This window comes from Cygnus olor, chromosome 3, assembly GCF_009769625.2.
Source record: "Cygnus olor isolate bCygOlo1 chromosome 3, bCygOlo1.pri.v2, whole genome shotgun sequence".
NCBI lineage: Eukaryota > Metazoa > Chordata > Aves > Anseriformes > Anatidae > Cygnus > Cygnus olor.
In genome coordinates this window covers 48,343,732-48,364,839 of record NC_049171.1, presented here as the reverse complement: position 1 = coordinate 48,364,839, position 21,108 = coordinate 48,343,732, and the positions used below count along the sequence as shown (strand labels likewise).

Here is a 21,108-nt window from a genome sequence, read left to right as displayed (position 1 = left end):
TGTGGATCATGGATGCAATCAAGTTATGTTGCTTCACACAGTTCTAGGCCTCTTCTAAATGAAAAGTGATGATCAGCATCTTACGTAATTACTTTCCTCTTCATTAGGCCTTAATCACCTTAAAAATGTTAACAGTAGAACTGAAATAACTACTTTTCAACTCAAGATTAATGATGGTAAACCTTGTAGATGCAAGGAATTTGGGGAAAAAACAGCCTTCTGTAAATGCAATTTGAAACCCTTAAAAAACCTTTTCCGAGTAGGAGGTTGCATTAGATAAAATACCTTCCAAAAAAAATAGGTCTCTCTTAACATTGGTATTTCAGTGCTGCTCTCCTCGTAAAAAAAAAAAAAAAAAAAAGAGAAAAAGAAAAGTAACAGACAAACCCAGAAGAAATGCCATAAAAGAGGGAAAGAGCATGTATATCAGAGAGCATGCACCTGTGTACGCATGTATCTATCAAAAAGTTTGATGTAAAGGCTGCAAGAAGAAACACACAAGTATGATGTCGAGGTAGATATTTGCACCTAATTGCCAAGAAAGTTTGTTTTGAAAATAGACACCTGAGACCAAGATCAAGGAAGCTGCTTTGATCAGGAATCTTGTAATTACGTTACGCTGATTGCTTTCAGATGACTATGAAACAGCTTTAAGCAATCCTTAGATGCAACCCTTATTTTAAATGAAGAAAAGACTACACAGATTATGAAGCAACATGAGGATTAAAAAAAAAAAAGATGATTACTGTAACCTTAGTAGTGGAACATACACATATTGAACAAGATGATTTTCTTTTGGGGGAGCAACTGCAAAATAAATATTTAAAAAATCTGAAACAAAATATTATCTAGTACCTAATAAAATAAAAACAAAACTCACTAAGCCAGCTCCGTAGGGCTGAGAACTTCATTGAACAAGCCTGTATAGAAGAAGGAACGTAATTCCCTCAGAGAAAGAATGGACAATAAAGTAAGCATCTTATTTCCACTGGCAGCCACAGGACTTTTCTTATTTTTCTACTGCTTCCTAACAAATTACATAATGAGTTCTGGAGGTAGTCAACAACTATCTAATGATAGAACACGTATCAAGTGAAAGTCAGAGACTGGTAATAATTCTGTCCCAAGTTTTACAGCAGAACACTATAAAATACTTGGGCTGCACACTGCTCCCGGGGCTTACTCACACATTCCTTCTCCTGTGATTCGATGTTGTAGGTGCCATATTTAGCCTGTTACCTGCTAGAATCCACATGTAGTCTTCCATTCCTTTAAAATATGGAGAGTGAAGAAAAAAATATATGGTAGGGGCTCTCCACAACTATCAAACCGAAGGCCACAGAGTGCAGCAGGCACACTACGCAGAGCCTGAAGCAAGGACAGCTACATAGACATCGGAGCAAGAGCCATGGTGACCAATTCTGAGATAGCAGTGGCTACAAACCAAACAGTATTTCTAAGAATATGTCACAGAAGTTAAAGAAACTGGAACCATGCAATACAAAACAAGAGTTTTTTCTTGAGTTTGTTTACAGATATAGAACCTATACTTGAGCTATATTTTCTGTACATCAGATGTTGCCATTTCCTCCCAGAATTTTCCTCCCAGAATTAGCGAGAGCTGAATTGGTACCTTCTCACATGCAAACAAGTAACAGTGGTATTTGTCAGGCCCTAACCATCTTAGTAAGGAAGGAAAACATTCAAACGGGTTTTGAATAAAGTGCGGGAAGAACTCTGGCATTTGATTTCCATTATTTTACAAAAACACTTTTTCCAGAAACAATTTACCTGCTGCAATTCTACTAAGCAGTACTCCTTCCAGATGAAAAAACACAACTTTCAGTTTTATTGTAAAGTGATAGGGGCATACTTAATTCCAAATATCCGTGACACTGATGAAAATACTGCACCTTTCTTAATGCAAGCGTGATTTTAAATCAATATTGTACGTGGGGCTGAAGGATACCATGGTTATAAATCTAATTTTTAGCTATTTTCTGCCTTGCTCAGGTTGTTACCCACTAAATAATACTATAACTTAAGAGAAAGTACAAGATAGAAAAAATGCATGCAATGCAAAGGTTTCAAAGTACTTATTAAAAAAGAGAAGATGCTCCTATTAAGCTGATATATGTTGCAACCATAAGCACTACTGTGAACATATTCTTTAAATACATTTATCTGCAAATACAGAATAAAGTGCTAAAGAATTTTAGTCGTAATAAACAGAAAATGTCAAAATAGGTGGTGTGGTTTTTTTTTCTTAATCCATAGCCCTGGAAATGCCCAACATTAAATGAATCCTTGTCATTGGATTTCTATAAATACTTAATTACTTAAATACAATAAGGATGTTCTTCTATTATAAGAGAATTGTGCAATCTCTTACAAGAGGATATTCATTATTTTCTAACCATCTGTCACTTCAGTTCTCCAAACACCACACCTCCCCAAAAAATCTAATTAGTTTTTATTCAGTCACACATTATGAATGATGCTAGTGTGGATACTGAAAATGTAGTTTAATGAAGTTAATATCGAGGCATAATGGAAGGCGGTTTGCTGAACAAAATGGACCAGAAGGCAAAGAAAGGAAGAGTCACACCCTGCTAATTCTACTACACATTTTTCATTTCCCATTGACTAGGAAATTATTGGCTAATAAGGAAAAAGAGGGCAAATACCATATCATAGATCAACTTACAGGTAGTAAAGTTTTCCAGCAGCAGGAAGCACTCGTTTCCTGTAGTCTATTCCAGAATCAAGCTGGACTGTGCTGCAGTATTTCTAGAGACAAAAAAAAAAAAAAAGCTTTCTTCAAGCCAAAGCTGTATTTATCATCATCTGCATTAGAGAGAAGGCACACTGCTGTGATAAACCATCAGCATGAATATCACCTACAAAACAGATTCCAGATTCAAGCCCACAAAATTGAAGTCTCCTTTACAGTTATTGAGTTAAAGAAATACGCTGGAAATTATTCACACATTCAAAACAAAAAAGTGACAATTTTCAAAAGTCCATCAGCTAGAAAACAAATACAGATTTGAAGAACAGTGAATGAAATGAGAGTGGGCATTACTCATTCTTTCTGGGTAGTACTTTGTTGGGTGGCGGGAATTAGAAATAATTATTTTGGCATTAAAGAGTATAAAGTTAGAAATAGAAAAACAGAAGCAATAAACATTTAAGATCCAAATTCTAGCAACAGAGATGACAAACTACAACTTCTTCAGCTAAAATTAGTTATAATCTTTTCCTTCCACTAAGATTACAAAATTAATGAGTCAAACATCAAAGATGTGAACACAGCCAAATCTTGCTACAAAATCGACTGAAGTAGAAAGGGGAATAAATGAAGCTATCAAAAAGGTTTTGTTCTGCTTTTGTAATGTTTGAATTGATTCAGAAAAGAAACTTTTTTAAAAATAAAACAACAAAATCTGTAACTTTATGATATAGATGTCCCTGAGTACTCACGACAATTGCTTCTGTTTAAAACAAAAAACAAAAACAGTAACCAGCTGTACTAAACTAAAGAGTGGTGAGTTTTTTTGGTTTTGTTTTGTTGTTTTTTAATTCAAGGCCTTGAGGTTGAGAATGAAATTCTCACTAACACCAGTGGTATCAAGATTTTACACCCTCTAGCAAAAGGAATCTCTCTGCTTCTCTGTTATTACTACTGCCAACATACACAACTGCTGGCTGTTATACAACCACAAGCAAAAGAAGCTGTAAAAGAAAGGGAGGAAAAGTTTAAATATTTCAGAAAATACACCTCTATCAACAATTTAATTAAAGCAATCAAATTTCTTTTTTGTAGGTAATTCAACATTAGAGTTCTTTTGAGTTCAAGGTCTTTGAATTATTAGAGTGGACTGCTAGAATTCACTAAATTATTCTGCATCTTCACTGCACTATGAACTACCAGTCTATTTTTAATATTCTCATTAGAGATTTCATATTCTGTGTCAAATTTTTTAAAATCTCCTTGAGGTTTTTCAAATATCAAAATTGGAAATGTCAAATCTCATTTACAGCAACTACATTGCAGAAAAAGACATCCTTACATTTTAGAAGAAATACCAGTGATTTAAGTAACAATGTCACTTTTAAATAAATGTATTGCGTAGGACTTACTGATTACAAATATCTGCGACAGTAACTGTGATGATTCGCTGCACTAATTTTTTGCCTTTGGCAATTACTTAAGATTCTGTACTTATTTTAAACCTCCAACATATCTGCAGAGATATACAGCTAGACAACGATGTTGAAAAAATCATCCTGAAAGCACAGAAACCCAGGAAAATCCATATATTTTAATTCTGGTAAGTGAAAAAGCCATGCAAATCAAATCATTATGTTGGGCTAAAGCTAGTGCAAACACAATAGCACTGGTGCTACAATATTATTACAACCTATTCCGTTTCTTTTGGTGAGAACTTACAAAGGAAAAGAGTAAAAGAGCAGAAGAAAAAGGTTCCAGAGGCATGTCATAACATGCACAAGGAAGGGAGGATGTTTGTGTTTTTCTTCAGCATCAGTCTGGCAGTCAAGGCAAGAAACAAGGTTGTTGAAATTTCACAGCAAAGCTGGTGCACTTAGCTTTTCCTTGCCAGGCAGTGATGCTGGGCATCTTTCTGCCTAACACTTTATTTTTCCAAAGTACTAGATTAACTCAAGTACTATCTTTTTCATGTTATCAGGAATTAAATACTACTACAGAATGTAGGATGTAGGTGATTATTTAGAATAACTTTAGATACTCTGATATTTAGCAATGTTGTTTAATTTAGCAATGCTGTTTAACACTTTTTCTTCCTGGAAACAACAGATAGCAATTTTTGTATGAATTCAGCCTCATCTCTTTGGCCTTCAAGGCAGGTTTTCAAACCGTACCACTCCTTCAGGGTGTTGTGCTGCATACAGAATGAAGAGTGAATACAGAACGTATACTTAAGAACATATACTTAAGAGCATGGCGTGGTTTAGTATGCCTGAAGAAAAAAGTGCACCTTTTTTTTACAGCTGTTATAAATTTATTGTGCTGATATTTACAGTGGTGTTTGCAGCTCAGCTGCTAATGACTGCTGTGTAAGGCAGACATTCTGCATGCTCGAATACAGAGCAACATTGGGAAAAGCTGCACAGGCCACTAAGGCTTGCTGAAATACATATCAGCACTCAGTGCTACAGTATATTTCAGTCTACTTGCCTTCTGCTTCCAAGCTTCACGCTCTTCAAATGCGGTCAGTCTTTTATCACTGGTGATGTAACATTATAGTGAATGAGCTCTGGAGGTAAGAACTGCAGACGTAAATGCTATTGATATAGCTGTAAAGTAGACGTATTTCTTCTGTCTTTCTTCCCTTTTCTCATTATTCAAAATAATTAGTATTATCAATATTCAGGAAAAAACACTATCATTAGCGACACTAGTTAAGGAGAGCTTGTACGCTTAAAAGCTTATTATGATTTTGGGCTGTATTTTAAGCTACAAGCAGTTGCCTAAATTAAATATATTATTTTTGCCTATAAACCTTGTAGCACGTTATTGTAGGTATACAATTGATTCTAATGTGATGTAACATTACATAGTGTATTTGGAAGATACTTGCTAGATATTCTGGGCTATGTATATACCTTTCATCCAGAAAAGCAACAGCAGAATTTAGTTCAGAGATATAAAAAAATATAGTTATTACAGTCCTACTGATTTTTTGGTTTCTTAGGAGGCCTAGGTCAAATTAACAAAACAAACAAGGTGAAAAAACACAATTCTAATACACAACAGTTTCCTGTAACACCTGGTATAAACATAGATGTAGGGGGCTGTTAACTGGAACTTTTGAAAAATTGAAAGTGTTTAGCATTTTACTGTCTTACTCTTTGTATAGTCTTAGATAAATAAATATATATATGTATTTGGGGTAGTGGTCGTTGTAATTTTGTCCTGTCTTTCAAATACAGTTTTGTCTTCCATTTTTCAAACTAGCATTCTCTTTCAAATCTTGCTTTATATTTTACATAGTAACAAGTAAAATTATGCTAAAGATTCGGTCTCCAGAACCACTGACTTGGACCTCCAAGCCAGTTTCTTCTCCCCCTTGCCCTTACCCCCATCCAGACTGCTGCTCTGTTCAGCAATGTACTCCAACCACTGTCTACCAATCCATGTTCTACATAAACAAAAAAACACAAGAACTTCCTAACCCTTCTGTAAGTTCATGCAAATAAATATCTACCGCTGCTTGCAATTAATTATTTTTAGTGAAACATTTCAAAGCTCACTCACAATTATTGTGTATATTATGTAAATATACGTACAATATGTGTATTTACTATACATGTTAAATGGTAGGTTTTAATGCCCGTCATTAAAACAAAATATTAAAAACTGTATAGAAACATGTTCCAGAAAACGTTCCTTTAAAGCGTGACTGCTGTTGTTAGCTTTGTAGGATAGGAATAACATTCTCCTTATGAGAATGGATGGCAGTACAGCACGAATCCATAGGTGGTACTACCGGAAAGTACCAACAACAAAACTCAAACAAGAACAAAGCAACCAATCATTAAATGATAACGTGAAAGAAATGGATGCCAACAAAACAGCACACAAATGAGCACTGGTGCGGGCGATGCTATTTCCACAGACTGCTTGTACGCTACAGAAAGGGTGTGGTAACAGCACCAGTAAGCTACAGGGCTGTTATAGGAGGATTGCCCATGCCACCAGGCAGTAACAGCAGCATTTTTCATCCAGGTTGAGAATGCAATGGTAGAGATTGTTCTAAAGGGGGGCTCAGCACTTGGTCACCCTTCACTCAAAGCCAGAGTCAAAAAGGTCACGAAGAAGCTATGAACAGAGCAGAGATCTGAAAGTTTTTCCTTTTGGGGTTTCCTTTGTAGACAACGCTAGCCACCCAGGTTCTTTGTTTCTGTACTTGTAAACGTTCACTTATCTGTTGCACGGGAGCACACAGGGCAAAACATTTATATTTGTCAATGCTTTAAAAGTTAAAAAGACAGCATTATAATCAAAACATGTAACAAGAAAGTGGAACATGCTAAAAACATCATATTCTTCCAATTTAAAAACTTTAAATATCAGAACTGCAAAAATAAAAACTGCAAAAATAAAAATACATGGTTGCACAGCATGGAGAAACAAATACTGCTCACAACTATACGAATGAATTACTGAATGTCATAGAGGACACATGTGAGTGCCATGATGCATTTTCTCGCCCCTTCATAGGTGCCAACAACACTATACTCCCCTGCAAATTCTCATTTAAAATAAATAAATAAAAATGGTAGGCGTCTCTACTTTGTACCCTTAATTTTCCTGTAGCATGGAAAAAACCCTGATAGCATTACATATAGAAGTTCTGGTTTCTCCCTCCATCTTCGGACTAACTTCTCCAGCACTGAACTGATTAAACCCTACAGATGTGATTGCATCCTCACACTCATTAATCACCACCATGGAATCCTAATCAACAGTCAAAGAACTAACCAGCATCCTCAGATTGTTAGTACTTAATTGTCAAAGCCACAACTGTAATTATTGGTTTACTTTTTTTTTTTTTTTTAAGATGGAGAATTAAAATTACAAATTTCATTTACTTGGGCTAAATTTCTACTTTTCTTTTGAAATAAATACTTAAAATCAAAGCTACAGTTCATCTAGTCTCTTCCTGTAGAACCATTTTCAGTTTCCAACAGATTTTCTATTCCACTGAGATATTTCAAGTCTGACTTACCCTATTCAATTCAAATGCATAAAATTAATTAGTCATACAATTTATTTTGAAGTCATTTATGTATTTATGTATACAAAGAACAAATACAATTACAAAATTGAGAACGCAATTAGTAAGTTAAAAATACAACATGATCATGCGCTCATTTCCACTGTAGTGGCAGAAAAACTTTTTACTCCAGAAGGAAAGAAGACAAAGCCTCGAGGCTCAACTTGAGACAGAACACCTAAAATGACTATCTTCAGATACAATAGATAAAATTAGACTTTGCGTGTGAAGTTATTAAAGACAGACTAATATGAATACATTTTTCTTCCTGTAAGCACCTCTAACGTCTCTATTGCTGCATTCCTGAATAGTAGCTATTAAAATGCTTAAACTACTCCAGAAATTAAAATACGTGACAAGATATATTCTTAAGTACGGAACAAATTTTTCAGAAAATTTCAAAAGACAGTCAAAGTTAGATGAATAACCTGCAAGTTACCATGTTCGTTTCCCATGCACCACAAAAATAAAAATCTGAAATGCCAGTAAATGGCCTTTGGGTCCGTGAAGGATGCTGTACTAAATACAAGGTATACCTGTCAACTAAAATATTGTGATCAGCTCAAAACCCTTGATGATGCAGCTGAGCAAATATGCACTGGCACAGGCTGCCCAGAGAAGCTGTGGATGCCCCGTCCCTGGAGGTGTTCGAGGCCAGGCTGGATGGGGCTTTGGGCAGCCTGCTCTGGTGGGAGGTGTCCCTGCCTATGGCGGGGGGTTGGAATTGGATGGGCTTTAAGGTCCGTTCCAACCCCAACCACCCTATGACTCTATGAAATCTCTCAATTTTATTTAAGACCACTGTAAGTCAACACAATCATCATTCTTTTCTCTGAGTTTTAACGGCACAAAAAACATACAAAAGCATACGCATTGTCCTGCTGACCCACAGGATCAGACAAACCCTATCTGAGGACCTCCACGGAAGCTGTAGGGGGACAGAGGCTTAAGAGTGATTCATCTTGGGATGAATCTATTTCCACTATTTCCACACCTGCTGAACTTCCTCAGCCTTTCCAGAGGTCTTCCATCACGACTAACTGAGAAGCGCAACCTCTAACCACTCTTTCTGAACAAACAAATCATAACTTCCATGTAGATATCATCCCTTTTCAAAGGCATCCTCAGCATCTAATTCTTTATATTAGCTTCTATCCAGGAAAAAAAACACCAACCACCCCCTACCTGTCCTGCTGATTCGGTCTCCATTAACAATACAGAAGGTCACCAATATTCCTTCCCCCCATCAAACCAGAAAATAACGCAATTGTTCATTGGCAATCATTCTTCCCATACATGTACATCCATCCAAAAAGAGAAAAATCTCACATCACACAACACGTAGACACCATGAGAGCCCCAGCCAGCAACAGAGGAAGAGTTCCTCAGGTAAACAAAGCTCACGACAATTACCCATTTGTTCTGTTAATTGACTCCATCTAGTGCCAAATTATCCACTAGGATTTTGTTTGTTTGTTCTTAAAATTCTTTAAGTCATTTCAAGAAAAAGGTTTCCTCCATCCAAAGGATAGCATTACAACACGCATTTTCTCAAGTGATTCATAACTCTGGTGAAACAAGAATCATCTTAAGCCAAAATGCAGTGTGTCATGAAATACATGTTCTCGGGCCTACAGGACACACTGTAGGCTTTAACTTTGGCCTAGCCTCAAAGTTATCAGCAAGTGGCAATCACCAGCACGTTTCGGAAGATGAAACTGGTCTGACTGAGCCTCAGGAGATGGGCTGGACGCCAGATGGAGCCTACCTTCTGTCCACAGTCTGCTGAGAGAAGCACAAGAAATATGTGCAGTGTTTCCTTCTTCAGGCTCAGCTCCTCAAGGAAACCAGCCGGTAGTTACAAGCAAGCACAGTACAGACGAAGGACCTTCAACACTTGCTTTATCCCTGCTTAAAATTGGCCTTGTTGAAATTAAATATATTTTGCAAGACGCCTAACTTTCTGCTATACAGATTCATGGGAGTGAGATGCACTTGGGAGAAGGAGAAAGAGAATCGTCAGGTATTTTGTGAGGGATAAAAACTTGGTCTGAGCATTGTTGGGTATGCATACAGTTTTTGTCTTCCTGTTCACATGTTGTTGAAACAGTAGACTTCAAAGAAAATGTCAATGAATCCTCATAAGCACTATACATGACCTCTGGGGTAATTAGCAATCATTCAAAAGCAACAAGACTAAAATGTTCTATTCTTTATTACTGTCAGCTCTTGTCTTGATCAGCATTTTAATAAAGATGGTTCATTGCTAAGACAGTTTCATGAATCAGTCATAATTACATTCTGACACGCAGTGAATAGTAAAGCAAAACTAAATATCACTTCATCAACCTTTCTAACCTTTATGCAAGTATTAACTGTAAATAATTTTTACACAATCTTACAACAGAAAATCTGCATATTTCTTAGCTTTGTACATTCTCTACACCCTAACTGAATTTCCTGTGACCTATACCTGAAAAAAAAAAAACCTACAATCAGGCATAATTACTTAGTCTTGCATGATATTCAGGTGTTGCCTTTCACAGATCAAATCAACTTCAAGTACAAAAGCCTACTTGCTCTATAAAAATAGTGCAGTGCTTTAAGGGGTTAATTTTTTTATTTATTTTTTAGTCTTTTTCCCATATTCTTCATTACCTGCAATAACGAAACACGGGAAATTGCTACAATAGCCTTAGACACATCATGCTTGTTCCAATTTTAAATGCTGCAAAAAAAATTGAGGAACAATTTCAAAATGCCATCCAAGTATACTATACACTGTCGATGCAACTAATCATGCTTAGGTTAACTCCAGAACACAAACATTTTATTTGAACTATTTTTAAAAGGACAGAGTACAAAGCTCTAGGAAGTCAAATACGATTTTCAAAACATCTTACACTTTTGACAAGAACACATCAAACCTTAAACTAAGAGTTCGGCAGAGATAGTATTGAGATGAAATTTATTCAGTGAAAGTTGCACAAGTTTACATTACAGCCCTCAAAACTTCACCAACTAAGAAACCTCACTATTCTTGCTACCACAAGAAACATAAGATCCATTGTACGACTTTTCAATAACTTATTTTAACATCTATCTATAAATCAGCTACCCCCTAAGAAGAAGAAAAATAGACAATTAACTTGTAAAATAATGGTGCATGAATAAGGACAGAGACTCTTAAAATGCATTGTTAGGTGAATAGTATTTCAGATATTCAGACAAAAGTACAAGAATTCAGGAGGTACAGATGTGGCAGTGTTGAGTAGGAGACAAGTAGTCTCTCCTTTTTCCAGTCAGGGAAAAGAAGAATGGCAAAAAGTAGACTTGCATGAAGTATTACACTGAGCAGCTCTCTCCGTTTCACATTGCTCAGAAAAAAAAAAATTGTCCTTGCAGAGTAAGGATAAATTAAAGAAATTACTGTATAAAATTCTGTTCTGCTAAAGAACCAAACTGAGTGTAACTTTCAATCTGCTAATAAACAAGTCATGCCGTTCTGCGAAAAACACAAAGCCAAAAGTTCCCTCTGAGTTTGTAACATTATGTTTCATAAGCTAAGGGTCAAATTCACCTCCATGTGTGTACTTCATTGAAATTTTACCCTGAAGTTATTTGTCTAGATTTCTTTTTTTTTTTTACTGTTGTTTTTCTTTTTAACGTTTGATTTGTATTTCTTTTCCCAGTATTAGCCTTTGCTCCTGCCAGAACTGTTGGCAGGCAGGGAAAAAAAAAAGAGTAGTATTGATTTACAAAACTCAATTTCTCAGAATAAGAAAAAAATGCGATTAAAGATCTAAACAAAGGCTAAAGATGGCTTACGCTTAGCTCCGATGAGGTCTACTACCTCATTACCAACAACTGAAAACTTCTGATGCATTTTGTTTCAAGAGAATCCAAAAGTCCTTGCTGTAAAGCAGACTGGGGGGTGTAGAGTCCATTCACTCTTTCTGTATCACGACCATTATGCAAGAAGTATAAAACACTGCCTTTATGCTGCCAAACCACAATGACTCTTCTTACATCAAAGCATTTTCGCCACTAGGGTTTTTTTTCTCTGAAATTTATTCAAGCCAAGGGCAGGGAGACAACAATTCAAACACGCTAATTACACCTAATTATCTATTCCTTTTTTTTTTTTTTTTCCACCAGCTTCGGCCAGTGTTATTTGCTATCTGGGTTTCTCACAACCTCCTCTTGCCCTGTCCATCCAGCTCAACAGCGAAGTCTTTGAAGAAAACAGTTGTGGCTTCTTAGAATTTTAACAATATAAGGTTCAACTCAAATTAAATTATTCTATTATTAGTTTTGACACATTTATGTGTTAAATATGAAGGCCTCTTGGTTAATTTGGCAAATTCCTCACATCTCTTCATGGCTAGAATTGCTGGTAACACCCTCTCTTGTAGGAGCTTCTCCTCATGCTTTCTTTTCATGATCTAAATGAAATGTTTATTGGATTAAACTTCTTCTCTGCAGACCTCCACGGTGGCCTGTGACAAAGAGCTTAAAAGCTTTATTAATTGGCTCGGGCTTTTTTTTTTTTTTTGGAGGGGAGGCAGGACCTCATTTCACATTACATCACAAGCAAATAAAACTGCCACGTGTAATTAGACTAATTTACCCTGATACAGCAGGAATCAACTATTCCATATCTACGATATACTTTGGTTTACTGATTTTAATCAAAGAGCAAACTAACCAAGCAAGAGCTTGGCAAATAACAACAATTAAAGGAAGCGAGGAGGCAGGGAGCCTAGCACCGAGCTACAATAAGAAATGTTTTATCCTTAGAAAAAGGTTCGGTCAGCATCTAAATAAACTGTCTAGATTTCGTGCGTGCACACATTTAAGACAGTCATGTAAAGTAAACAAACTGAACAGCTCAACATTTGCAGAACACACTAAAGCAATAGGCACATTATAAAAATACTGTAGCAGTGAAGTGCTTTACACTAGATAATTCAAGAAACCCTCACGTTTACATTTAAAACATACAAACTCTGAAGGCTGTATGCAGAAAGCGCTGATAACTTCTAATCTGTCACCTTGCTTTCAAAATACAACATTTTGTTAGTTAAGCCTTACAAATTTGTCACACAAATTACCCATAAATGACAGTGATGTTCAGCACGAAAATACTTGCAATCATGCTATATTTTCTATTTTTATATGTTTAATTAGGTACACTTCACAAAAGATGAATGCTTCTATTACTTGCGAAGAGAGAGAGAGAGAACAAGAACAAATGCTCCTTCTACTTAGGAGTTTGCTTGGTTACATACTAAGAAGGGAAACAAAAGGCCTAACATCTTCAGTAATGAAAAAGTCAATTGATAGGCGAAGCCATCACAATATCAAAGGATTAATCCCAGCAATTCTGACTCAGGTGACAGTTCACAGGGGTCAGAGTGGCTGACACTGACCTCAAAAGCAGGTTTTAACTATTCAACATACTGAAAGCTGCTGGGCTATCACACCATTAGAATGGAACAAACTGACAAATCAATTTCATCAATGAGATGACTGGTTTTTTTTGGGGGAAATAGGCAGATCCGCCAATCAACAAATCCCTGTATTTCTAACACAGGTGGTTGGACAAAAGCTGAATGCACAATCAAAGAAATTTTATATCTACTAAATGCCTTTGTACAAAACTAACTCCTGCAAGTTTCCTTAGGGACAGTTCAAAATGTTTTAAATATTTTCACCTATTCAAAATAAGTTTCTGAAAATTTAAAATACTTTTAAATCCTTCCATTTATTGCTTTGGAAGAAACTGTATATTTTATTTAAAACTGACCAGAGTGGGTAGTGACGTCAATAAATAATCGTTAACCATATTTGAGAAAAACAGCAAACAGAACACAGCATATCAATATACTACTTTCTGTTTAAAAGGTGCTTGCAGTGCTTACTGTTAAGAGTCACATTAACCAAACAGTTTGAAAAGAAATAATGATTTGGTCCCTAGCAGCAGCAGAAAAAAAAAGGAAAGTTCATTATAGTAAGCTTACAGTAACTTCACGTCCTACTGAAAACAGACTTCTGGTTGATTGATTCTTTATCTTTAGTTAAAGCAATATACAGGTAACCAAAGACAGATTTTTTATATTATTATTATAAATCTGTATCTTTTAAAGGTATATGCAGGCTAATAAAACCCCCTAAAACCTCCTGATTTTGAGTTAGGACTTTGTGATATTTCAGGTCTATTACAGAAAAAAATTCTGACAAAACGCTGAAGTTACTTATTTGGTATTTTGACTTGGCTTGACATTTTAAAACTTCATGGCTCCAAGAAGTCCTTGGAAAAGCAAAAAATACTAGTGTAAGTTTTAGTTTATACACAAACTATTTGAGAAGCTTTCCTCCCTGTTTGCCTGAAGAATTAAACACTGATCCAGCCACTGAATTAGGATTCCAGAACAGTGAAGGATTAATGTAAATATTTTCACTAAATAATGTAAAAAAAAATCTTAATTATCTGCAAAAGTTCAACTATTGACAAATTACTGCCAAACCAGTAAATTGTGTGCTTTCTCTTTTTTTTTTCTAAGAGAATGACTTCAGATCTTACACCAAATTGCTAGAGATGCATAGCTTTATTTGTACACTAGCTTAAAAACGTTGATAAAGTTTTCATATTTTCATATTGATTTGGACTATTAACTTGGGGAGCATTTCTGCTCTAAGCATTTGAACAAACTAACTGTGACCAATAAGTATGGTTTTCTTGTCAAGAACTGCCTTTGTGAAAAATCACTTAGGAGTTTCATGCACTTCAAAATTCTCTGTAAGAGACGCTGCAAGATTAAAAGCTCAATCAGAAGGGACTGAATCTAATTGCAATTATAGAATTAAAAGATTTTCCTTCCTAATACTTATCTCTGAAAAGCTGTATTTTTATGAAATTGCACAGACTGAAGAAGCACTCTGTTTCTGCTGCAGAAACTAAGCCCTTCTATAAAGAATATTCTGTCCTAAAATTTTAGCCATAGCAACAAACGAGTCAACTGAGAGTGTTTCCCTATTCACGAGAACTATGACTGTGTTACAGGATGAAAGAACTGCTGAAAAATTAGGTCTTTAGCTACATAAGATCTTGAAAAAATCAGAACACTAGGAGAAGTTTAGATTGGACAGGGAACCATCCGTCCAATTACAGATACAGGCTGTAGTATCTGCAGCTTTTACCTGGTCCTAAAAAAATATAACTTAACAATTGCACCTCCCACCACAGGCATTCAGCAGTCACTCATCCCCAGTAGTCTACCATCTATCTAGAAAGGCAACACAGACGAATTTTGCAAGATAACTACATTTTCCCTTGACCACTGTTTCTCCTTTGTGCTTATTCCACAGAAATTGGTTTATAATCGTCTTTGCAAAAAACAGGGACTCAAACACAGATACTGGAATTATGTAATCTAAATAACAAAAATAAAACAACAACAACAAAAGACAAACATAGGTAATTCTACATCTAAGACAAGCTGTTTCTCTATCATATAAAAATAGGGAGAGATTTTTGCTTAAGTTGTCAGGTTATCTAGGAGCTATTCACTCCATTTACAAAGAATAAAAACAGCCTGAAATCTGTGCTATTTCAAGTGAAGTAGCTCTTCACAGAAACGTACTGTTGATATCTTCCAGTCATCCTGTCTTCGTAAGACTATTTAAAGGAATTCAAAGCTCCTGCGTTGAATTACTTTTAGTGCAAAAGCCTTATTTTAAGATTTATGATCATAAAAGAGAACTTCTGAAAGAAGCAAAGAGCAACAAAAAATACCACGTCCAAACATCGAGCAAAAGCATGGCAGGAGGTTCTGAATCCAGAGAAAGCTAAGACAGAAGTTAGTTCAAGTGGTCAAAGCCATTTCCACAAAACAGGTTAGATTATAAGGACACTAACACAAGACACACATGGTTTAGAATGGGGTGAAAGTACAGAAGATAACAAATCAAACGTTTGCAGCCATAAAACATGATATTTTCTAGGGTTTTGCATGAGAATGTAACAGAAAAATACTATCTTTCCATTTCCTAAAGCCACACATGTAATTCTGAACTGTAATGTAAAGGTCATTTGTTAAAATCTTACTTTAAAATGCGTTCAATTTGTTTGTTTGTTTTCAATGCCTACTTCTGATGTGTTGAAGTACAAATCTACATTTTTATTTATTATTATTATACCTTGCCCCTACCCTTCTACTTTCCATCTAAGGTCAGAGGAACAGTTGTTGATAAGCCTCATCTGATCTGCTTTTCAGGCATTATGTTTTGGGAAAGAATAGTGTTATTTTGGTAATATTTATTGAACTGATGTTAAAGGTAGATATATGTAGAGCTGCGCTAACACACAAAGATGTAGGGGTAAAAAAAAAACAACAGCAAGAAGTAATCGGGAATTTTAGAAAGGTCCTTGTGAATAGAATATTAAGTGCAACCTCATTTCTCCCTTCATTCATTATTATGGTAATGTTCATGCATCTCTAGTCTGAGTTGTGCTACTTGTTTCTTTTCACAATATTCCATCCTCAATTGCAACTCTAAACCCATCCACCAATCGTTAGGGCTTTTGTCAGTATTCTATCCACAAAGCCCTTCCTAAAAATTACACACATATAATAATTTACACAGACATTCTGTATGTGTAAAGTGCATTTTACTTTTTTCATCCATTAGCCACAAGGAGGAAAAAAAAGCAAGCTCCAAATAAGCATGATAGATATTTATCACATCTGACCATCAGTGAAACAAATGAGCTTTGCGTTCATCAAGGAAGAAAACTAAGATCCAACAAGGAAAAATACATAGAAGATACTGGCTAACAACAAGGAAAAGAAAGATTTGCCATAGATGCTGACTGAGCATAATACGACATTTCACAAAGCAAATGCATATCAAACTACTATTGTTGAAAATGTTCTGTGATCAGGATCTATTGGTCAGCTACAGAATAAACCCTTTTCGCGAATCTGAAGTGTATAGAGTTGTTGATTTGTTTTAATGTTTCTTACTTTTCTAAAGCCATCCAGATAGGAATCACTTTCAGTGGTAACCTCCCTGACATTATACACAGCCACTCTGAGATACAGGATTGTCAATGTCAATGACACATTAACTTTGGAACCTGGTAACTGCTCAAATGTCAACATTCGGTAGGATTTTCAAAGATGCTTAGGCAATGAAGCAACCTCTCGATTCCAACAAGCCCCACTGAAAGTCTGAAGCACTGTTACTTTCTTCACTACTGACCACCTTAGCAGAAACATCCAACCAATGCATCTGTTCTGCAGATCCAAATATCTTCTCACTAATCCAAACCTGACCTAAACTTCTACCTTATCTTTCTTCTTAGATATTGATATAGTTCACCTTATTCATGCGTTTATGCTGACAATGCTATTGCAAGCCTTCAATAACATAACAATACAGTTAGAGTTTGGGAATTAAAAAGTATCTGCAACTTGCCCAGAACTTAAAGCATCAGTTCAGCATAGGCTCTTTTTAATAGCAAAACAAACACTGATCATATTATTCACATTTAAAAAGAATACTCCATTTTTTCATCTAAATGAGGCAACTCACACCTGCCACACCACAACCTGAAGACTCCGGGGAGCTTGCTTCTGAACTTCTACTTGTTGGCCATGGCACAAAGCCTCAGAAAGCCACTTACATGAGGGGAAAAAAATACACAGACACAGAAACAAGCTGATTAAAGGGTACATACACAACTGATTTCTTTACACCAGAGGAATACCAAGTTTTTATAGCATAATAAATTTAAGATGTCCACAAGTACAACACAGCATCACTGTTACAGGAATACTATGTCATGTGGCATATACGCAGCAGATAGAGAGTCCTATCCAAACAAACTAATTCTGCTACTTTAGTCAAAAAGTTAACTTTGTCATACTAAGTGCCCAGCTTTCAAGACATGTCAACTCTAGTAAGGAAGAGTTCCTTTTTTGCCTCACCTTCAATTATTTTCACCCCAAGTGGTTAAAGCATATACATCTTATCTGGAAACTAGTATCAAAGTAATCCTGTACAAATTGAGTTTATTGTTAATAGAGAAGGCAAAATCAGAAAGCATTTAACAAGTGATTCTCCTTACCTTCAGCACAGCAATGAATGGTACAAAATTAGCTCTCTGAAGACCATTTTTATAGAGATCTGAAAGAAAGAAAATCAGTACCAGTTTTGCTACTTCGTCTTAATACCAATATCACCTTGTATTTTAGTCTGGCAAATAAAACTCTGTATTGCTAGAGAGATAAGGAACAGAAGTGGAAAAAGAAGCGATGAAATTGATTTCTGTTCTCTTGCTGTATGAAAAGTCATTACATTCTTAAGGAAGAAAGGAAGGAACATCCTGAGAAAGTCTGGAAAAGGCAGGAAGTGAAAGATGATAAATCTCTAATGATATATAACTGATTTTAGCAGAAGAAATAAGGCCCGTGCCTGTTTAAAAAAAAGATATAAAAAGGATTTGTAATGCTGGGTGTAAACTGGTATAATCATAAGGCCAAAACTATGCAACTGTTAAGTTACAAGTATTTGGTAGAAGGGAAAAAACAGCTTCAATTAAAAATAAGCAATTTTTACGAAGTTGGTGTCATTTTTAATCAACTTTAGTACACTTTATCCTCTAGCAATTCTACCAGGTACACACTTTTTCCAAAGCAAGGAGATCCATCTAAAGGAGGGAAAAAAAACACCTTTATGCAAAGTTGTTCAAAATACAACTGAGTACCAAAAAAAAAAAGAATAGTATATTAGGCACATAGATCTGCACTCAGAGAAAATACAAATTAATAAAAACCAACTGCAAAGCGATGTTGTCTTATTTATCTCTACAATTTATATAAAGTTCTCTTCTCCAGAAACCATCCAACTGCCTAACATATTCATAAACTAATGACTTCTTCATTGAAAATATTACCACTTAGATTGTATGATGTGCTGCTTTACTCCATTACTATTTGGAAGCCCTATAAAAAGGCAGCATAGCAGCTACTGCTAACAGGAGAAATAACCAAGAGAATACAGACACCTGGCTACCACCACACCTGGTGGAGGTGGTAACACCTTCCACCAAAATCCCCATCCAAGACCACGCCAGGTTATTAACACCTATATTCACCATAATGCCTAAAGGCTACAAGGCTAAAGCTTTCATGCTCTACTAGCAGATACCGCTGGATGGAAGTCAGATTACGTGAGAAACCACCAGGATATCTACACAGAAGCATTTAGGAAAATTATCAGTGAAGGTTATTCTGTACGCTAATTATGAACCAAGTTGTATGAAGCCACATATTCTCCATAATCCTACAATCAAAACAGGTAAACATTTGTTTAAACAGCAATCAATTGCATATTTACTCAGAAAAGTTTGTGAACATGTACCATTACCATAAAGTGACTTCTGTTAGTTCTTCTAGTTAATAAGCCTGAGGTTTTATAGTTTTGGATTTTTGTTTGTTTTAATTATGTCTGTTTTGTTAGGATAAGGAAAAAACAGTAATTTTGGTGGTGAAAAAAAGCCGTTATTCATACACTATACCTCAGTATTTCTCCCTCTTGCTCCCCTGAGGTTGAAGTTTAACATGATTAAGCATATCACAAATTGTCAACAGCTGAGTGCATCTGCTCTCTAATGGAAAAGATACTTTTTTCTCCTTTGTAACCACAAAAGGAGAACTTATGAATTCAATCTTAAACCTTGATAAAATACACTGCATTAATCTAACACTTCTCTGTGGAAGTATTTCAGACAGACCATAACCATGCAGGAATAGTGAGAAGGGGGAGGGAAAAGAAAAAAAAAAAACAAGAGGCAGTGACCAGTGTCTGGATTGCAACATTGTTCAGTTCTGGAGACACCTTTCTTGATGTTCTCTGTTGGGTAGCTAGTAGAAGTGACTGTCTTTCAGGTTTATACCATGACTTAGCATGTATAAAAAAACAGGCACATAACAAAAATTGCCATAAATTGACGAGTTAAGAAGTGGGATGCAATAGCAAGTTGTAAGAATCACTCCTGAACTCTAAAGAGCAGTGGTTCAACAAACACATGGATGGATCCCAAGTGAATGAGGCACCATTGTCGAGTTCATCTGCGGTTCACCCAGCTATCTTAGTTCTGATTTCATCTTGTTTGCTCAAAAAAAGGAAAATAAACCAACAGGAAATTATTTCACCTTTTAGAAAAAACATTTGAGTGCTTTCTTGTCTTTTTTAAGATAAAAAATGCATTGCAACTCTTCAGTGATTCTCTTTTACCTAATTAGAGAAATTCACTGGTAGTTAATACTGTAACTCTTTAGTATTTTTTGCAAACATTTTAAATTAATCTGAAGTGTCATAGAAGTTGCATAAAAATCATGCATTATGCTAACTACTAAGACTACACTACAACAAAAGTTCTCATGTGCAGAAAATTATAATTATTGCTCAGTTAAAAGTACCCTCAGCACCTCTGTTCCCAAATTCCCTCCCACCGGTTTGGAGAGAGTATAGAAGATCAGAAACTACAGAAAGGTAAAGAAAGGGGGGAGAAACGTGTATTTAGAGATAAGAAAGGAATAAGACTTAGTGAAAAATATTTCTTCCTTAAGAACACAAGAAAGCGGGGGACGAATTGGAGCATCTCAGATTCTTGAAGGCTAGTGAGTTTATTAGTATTAAATAAATAATTCTTATAAAATGGTTTTGTAAGATACTGAGATTAATTGCATTTGGGTAATACTAGTAACATATTTGTTTTTACCTTCTGGTGGCCTGTTAGATGTTGCCACAACGACAACCCCATTTTGGAACAAGTTTTCAAAAAGCTGCTTCAGAATCATGGCATCAGCAATGTCAGTGACCTGTAGAAGACAACACATTTGTTTTATCTTGCTTTCAGCTTCTGCTGCAATAGATCTGCAAGTGGCTTTATAGCTAGGAAAAATGCTTGTTAGCGAAAGCCATGGAGAAAGATTCTAATTATTGCTTGGTGAGAAAAAATAAAAGGGATAATTAATAAGCAGTGAATGTACCACAGTCTTTCAAAACTTGCCCGCTCTTTATTATAGAACTCCACCATATCTTTACCAATTGCTAAATGATTCCATGTTAACTTCTATTATAAAAACTACAGGTGGGAGACACAGAAAACAGATCTAAACATTTAAGAGGCCTAATTAATTGGAAACCACATGAAAAAAACAGAAGACAGAAAGGAAATACACACCGGCTGTTTTACATTTCTATTACCTTT

General features: G+C 35.7%; 1 protein-coding gene across 2 annotated transcripts in view; it reads right to left on the bottom strand.

Annotated features, from left to right (window-relative positions):
- The window catches only part of AFG1L (AFG1 like ATPase), a 66,062-nt gene that overhangs the window by 21,491 nt on the left and 23,463 nt on the right, over nucleotides 1-21,108 (bottom strand). For both annotated transcript variants that reach the window (XM_040550968.1, XM_040550967.1), the window contains 3 exons: nucleotides 20,617-20,716; nucleotides 17,959-18,017; nucleotides 2,708-2,790 (listed from right to left, as the gene is read on the bottom strand). In XM_040550968.1, coding sequence (XP_040406902.1) covers nucleotides 2,708-2,790; nucleotides 17,959-18,017; nucleotides 20,617-20,716 — 242 coding nt within the window. The remainder of the gene's footprint in view (nucleotides 1-2,707; nucleotides 2,791-17,958; nucleotides 18,018-20,616; nucleotides 20,717-21,108) is intronic.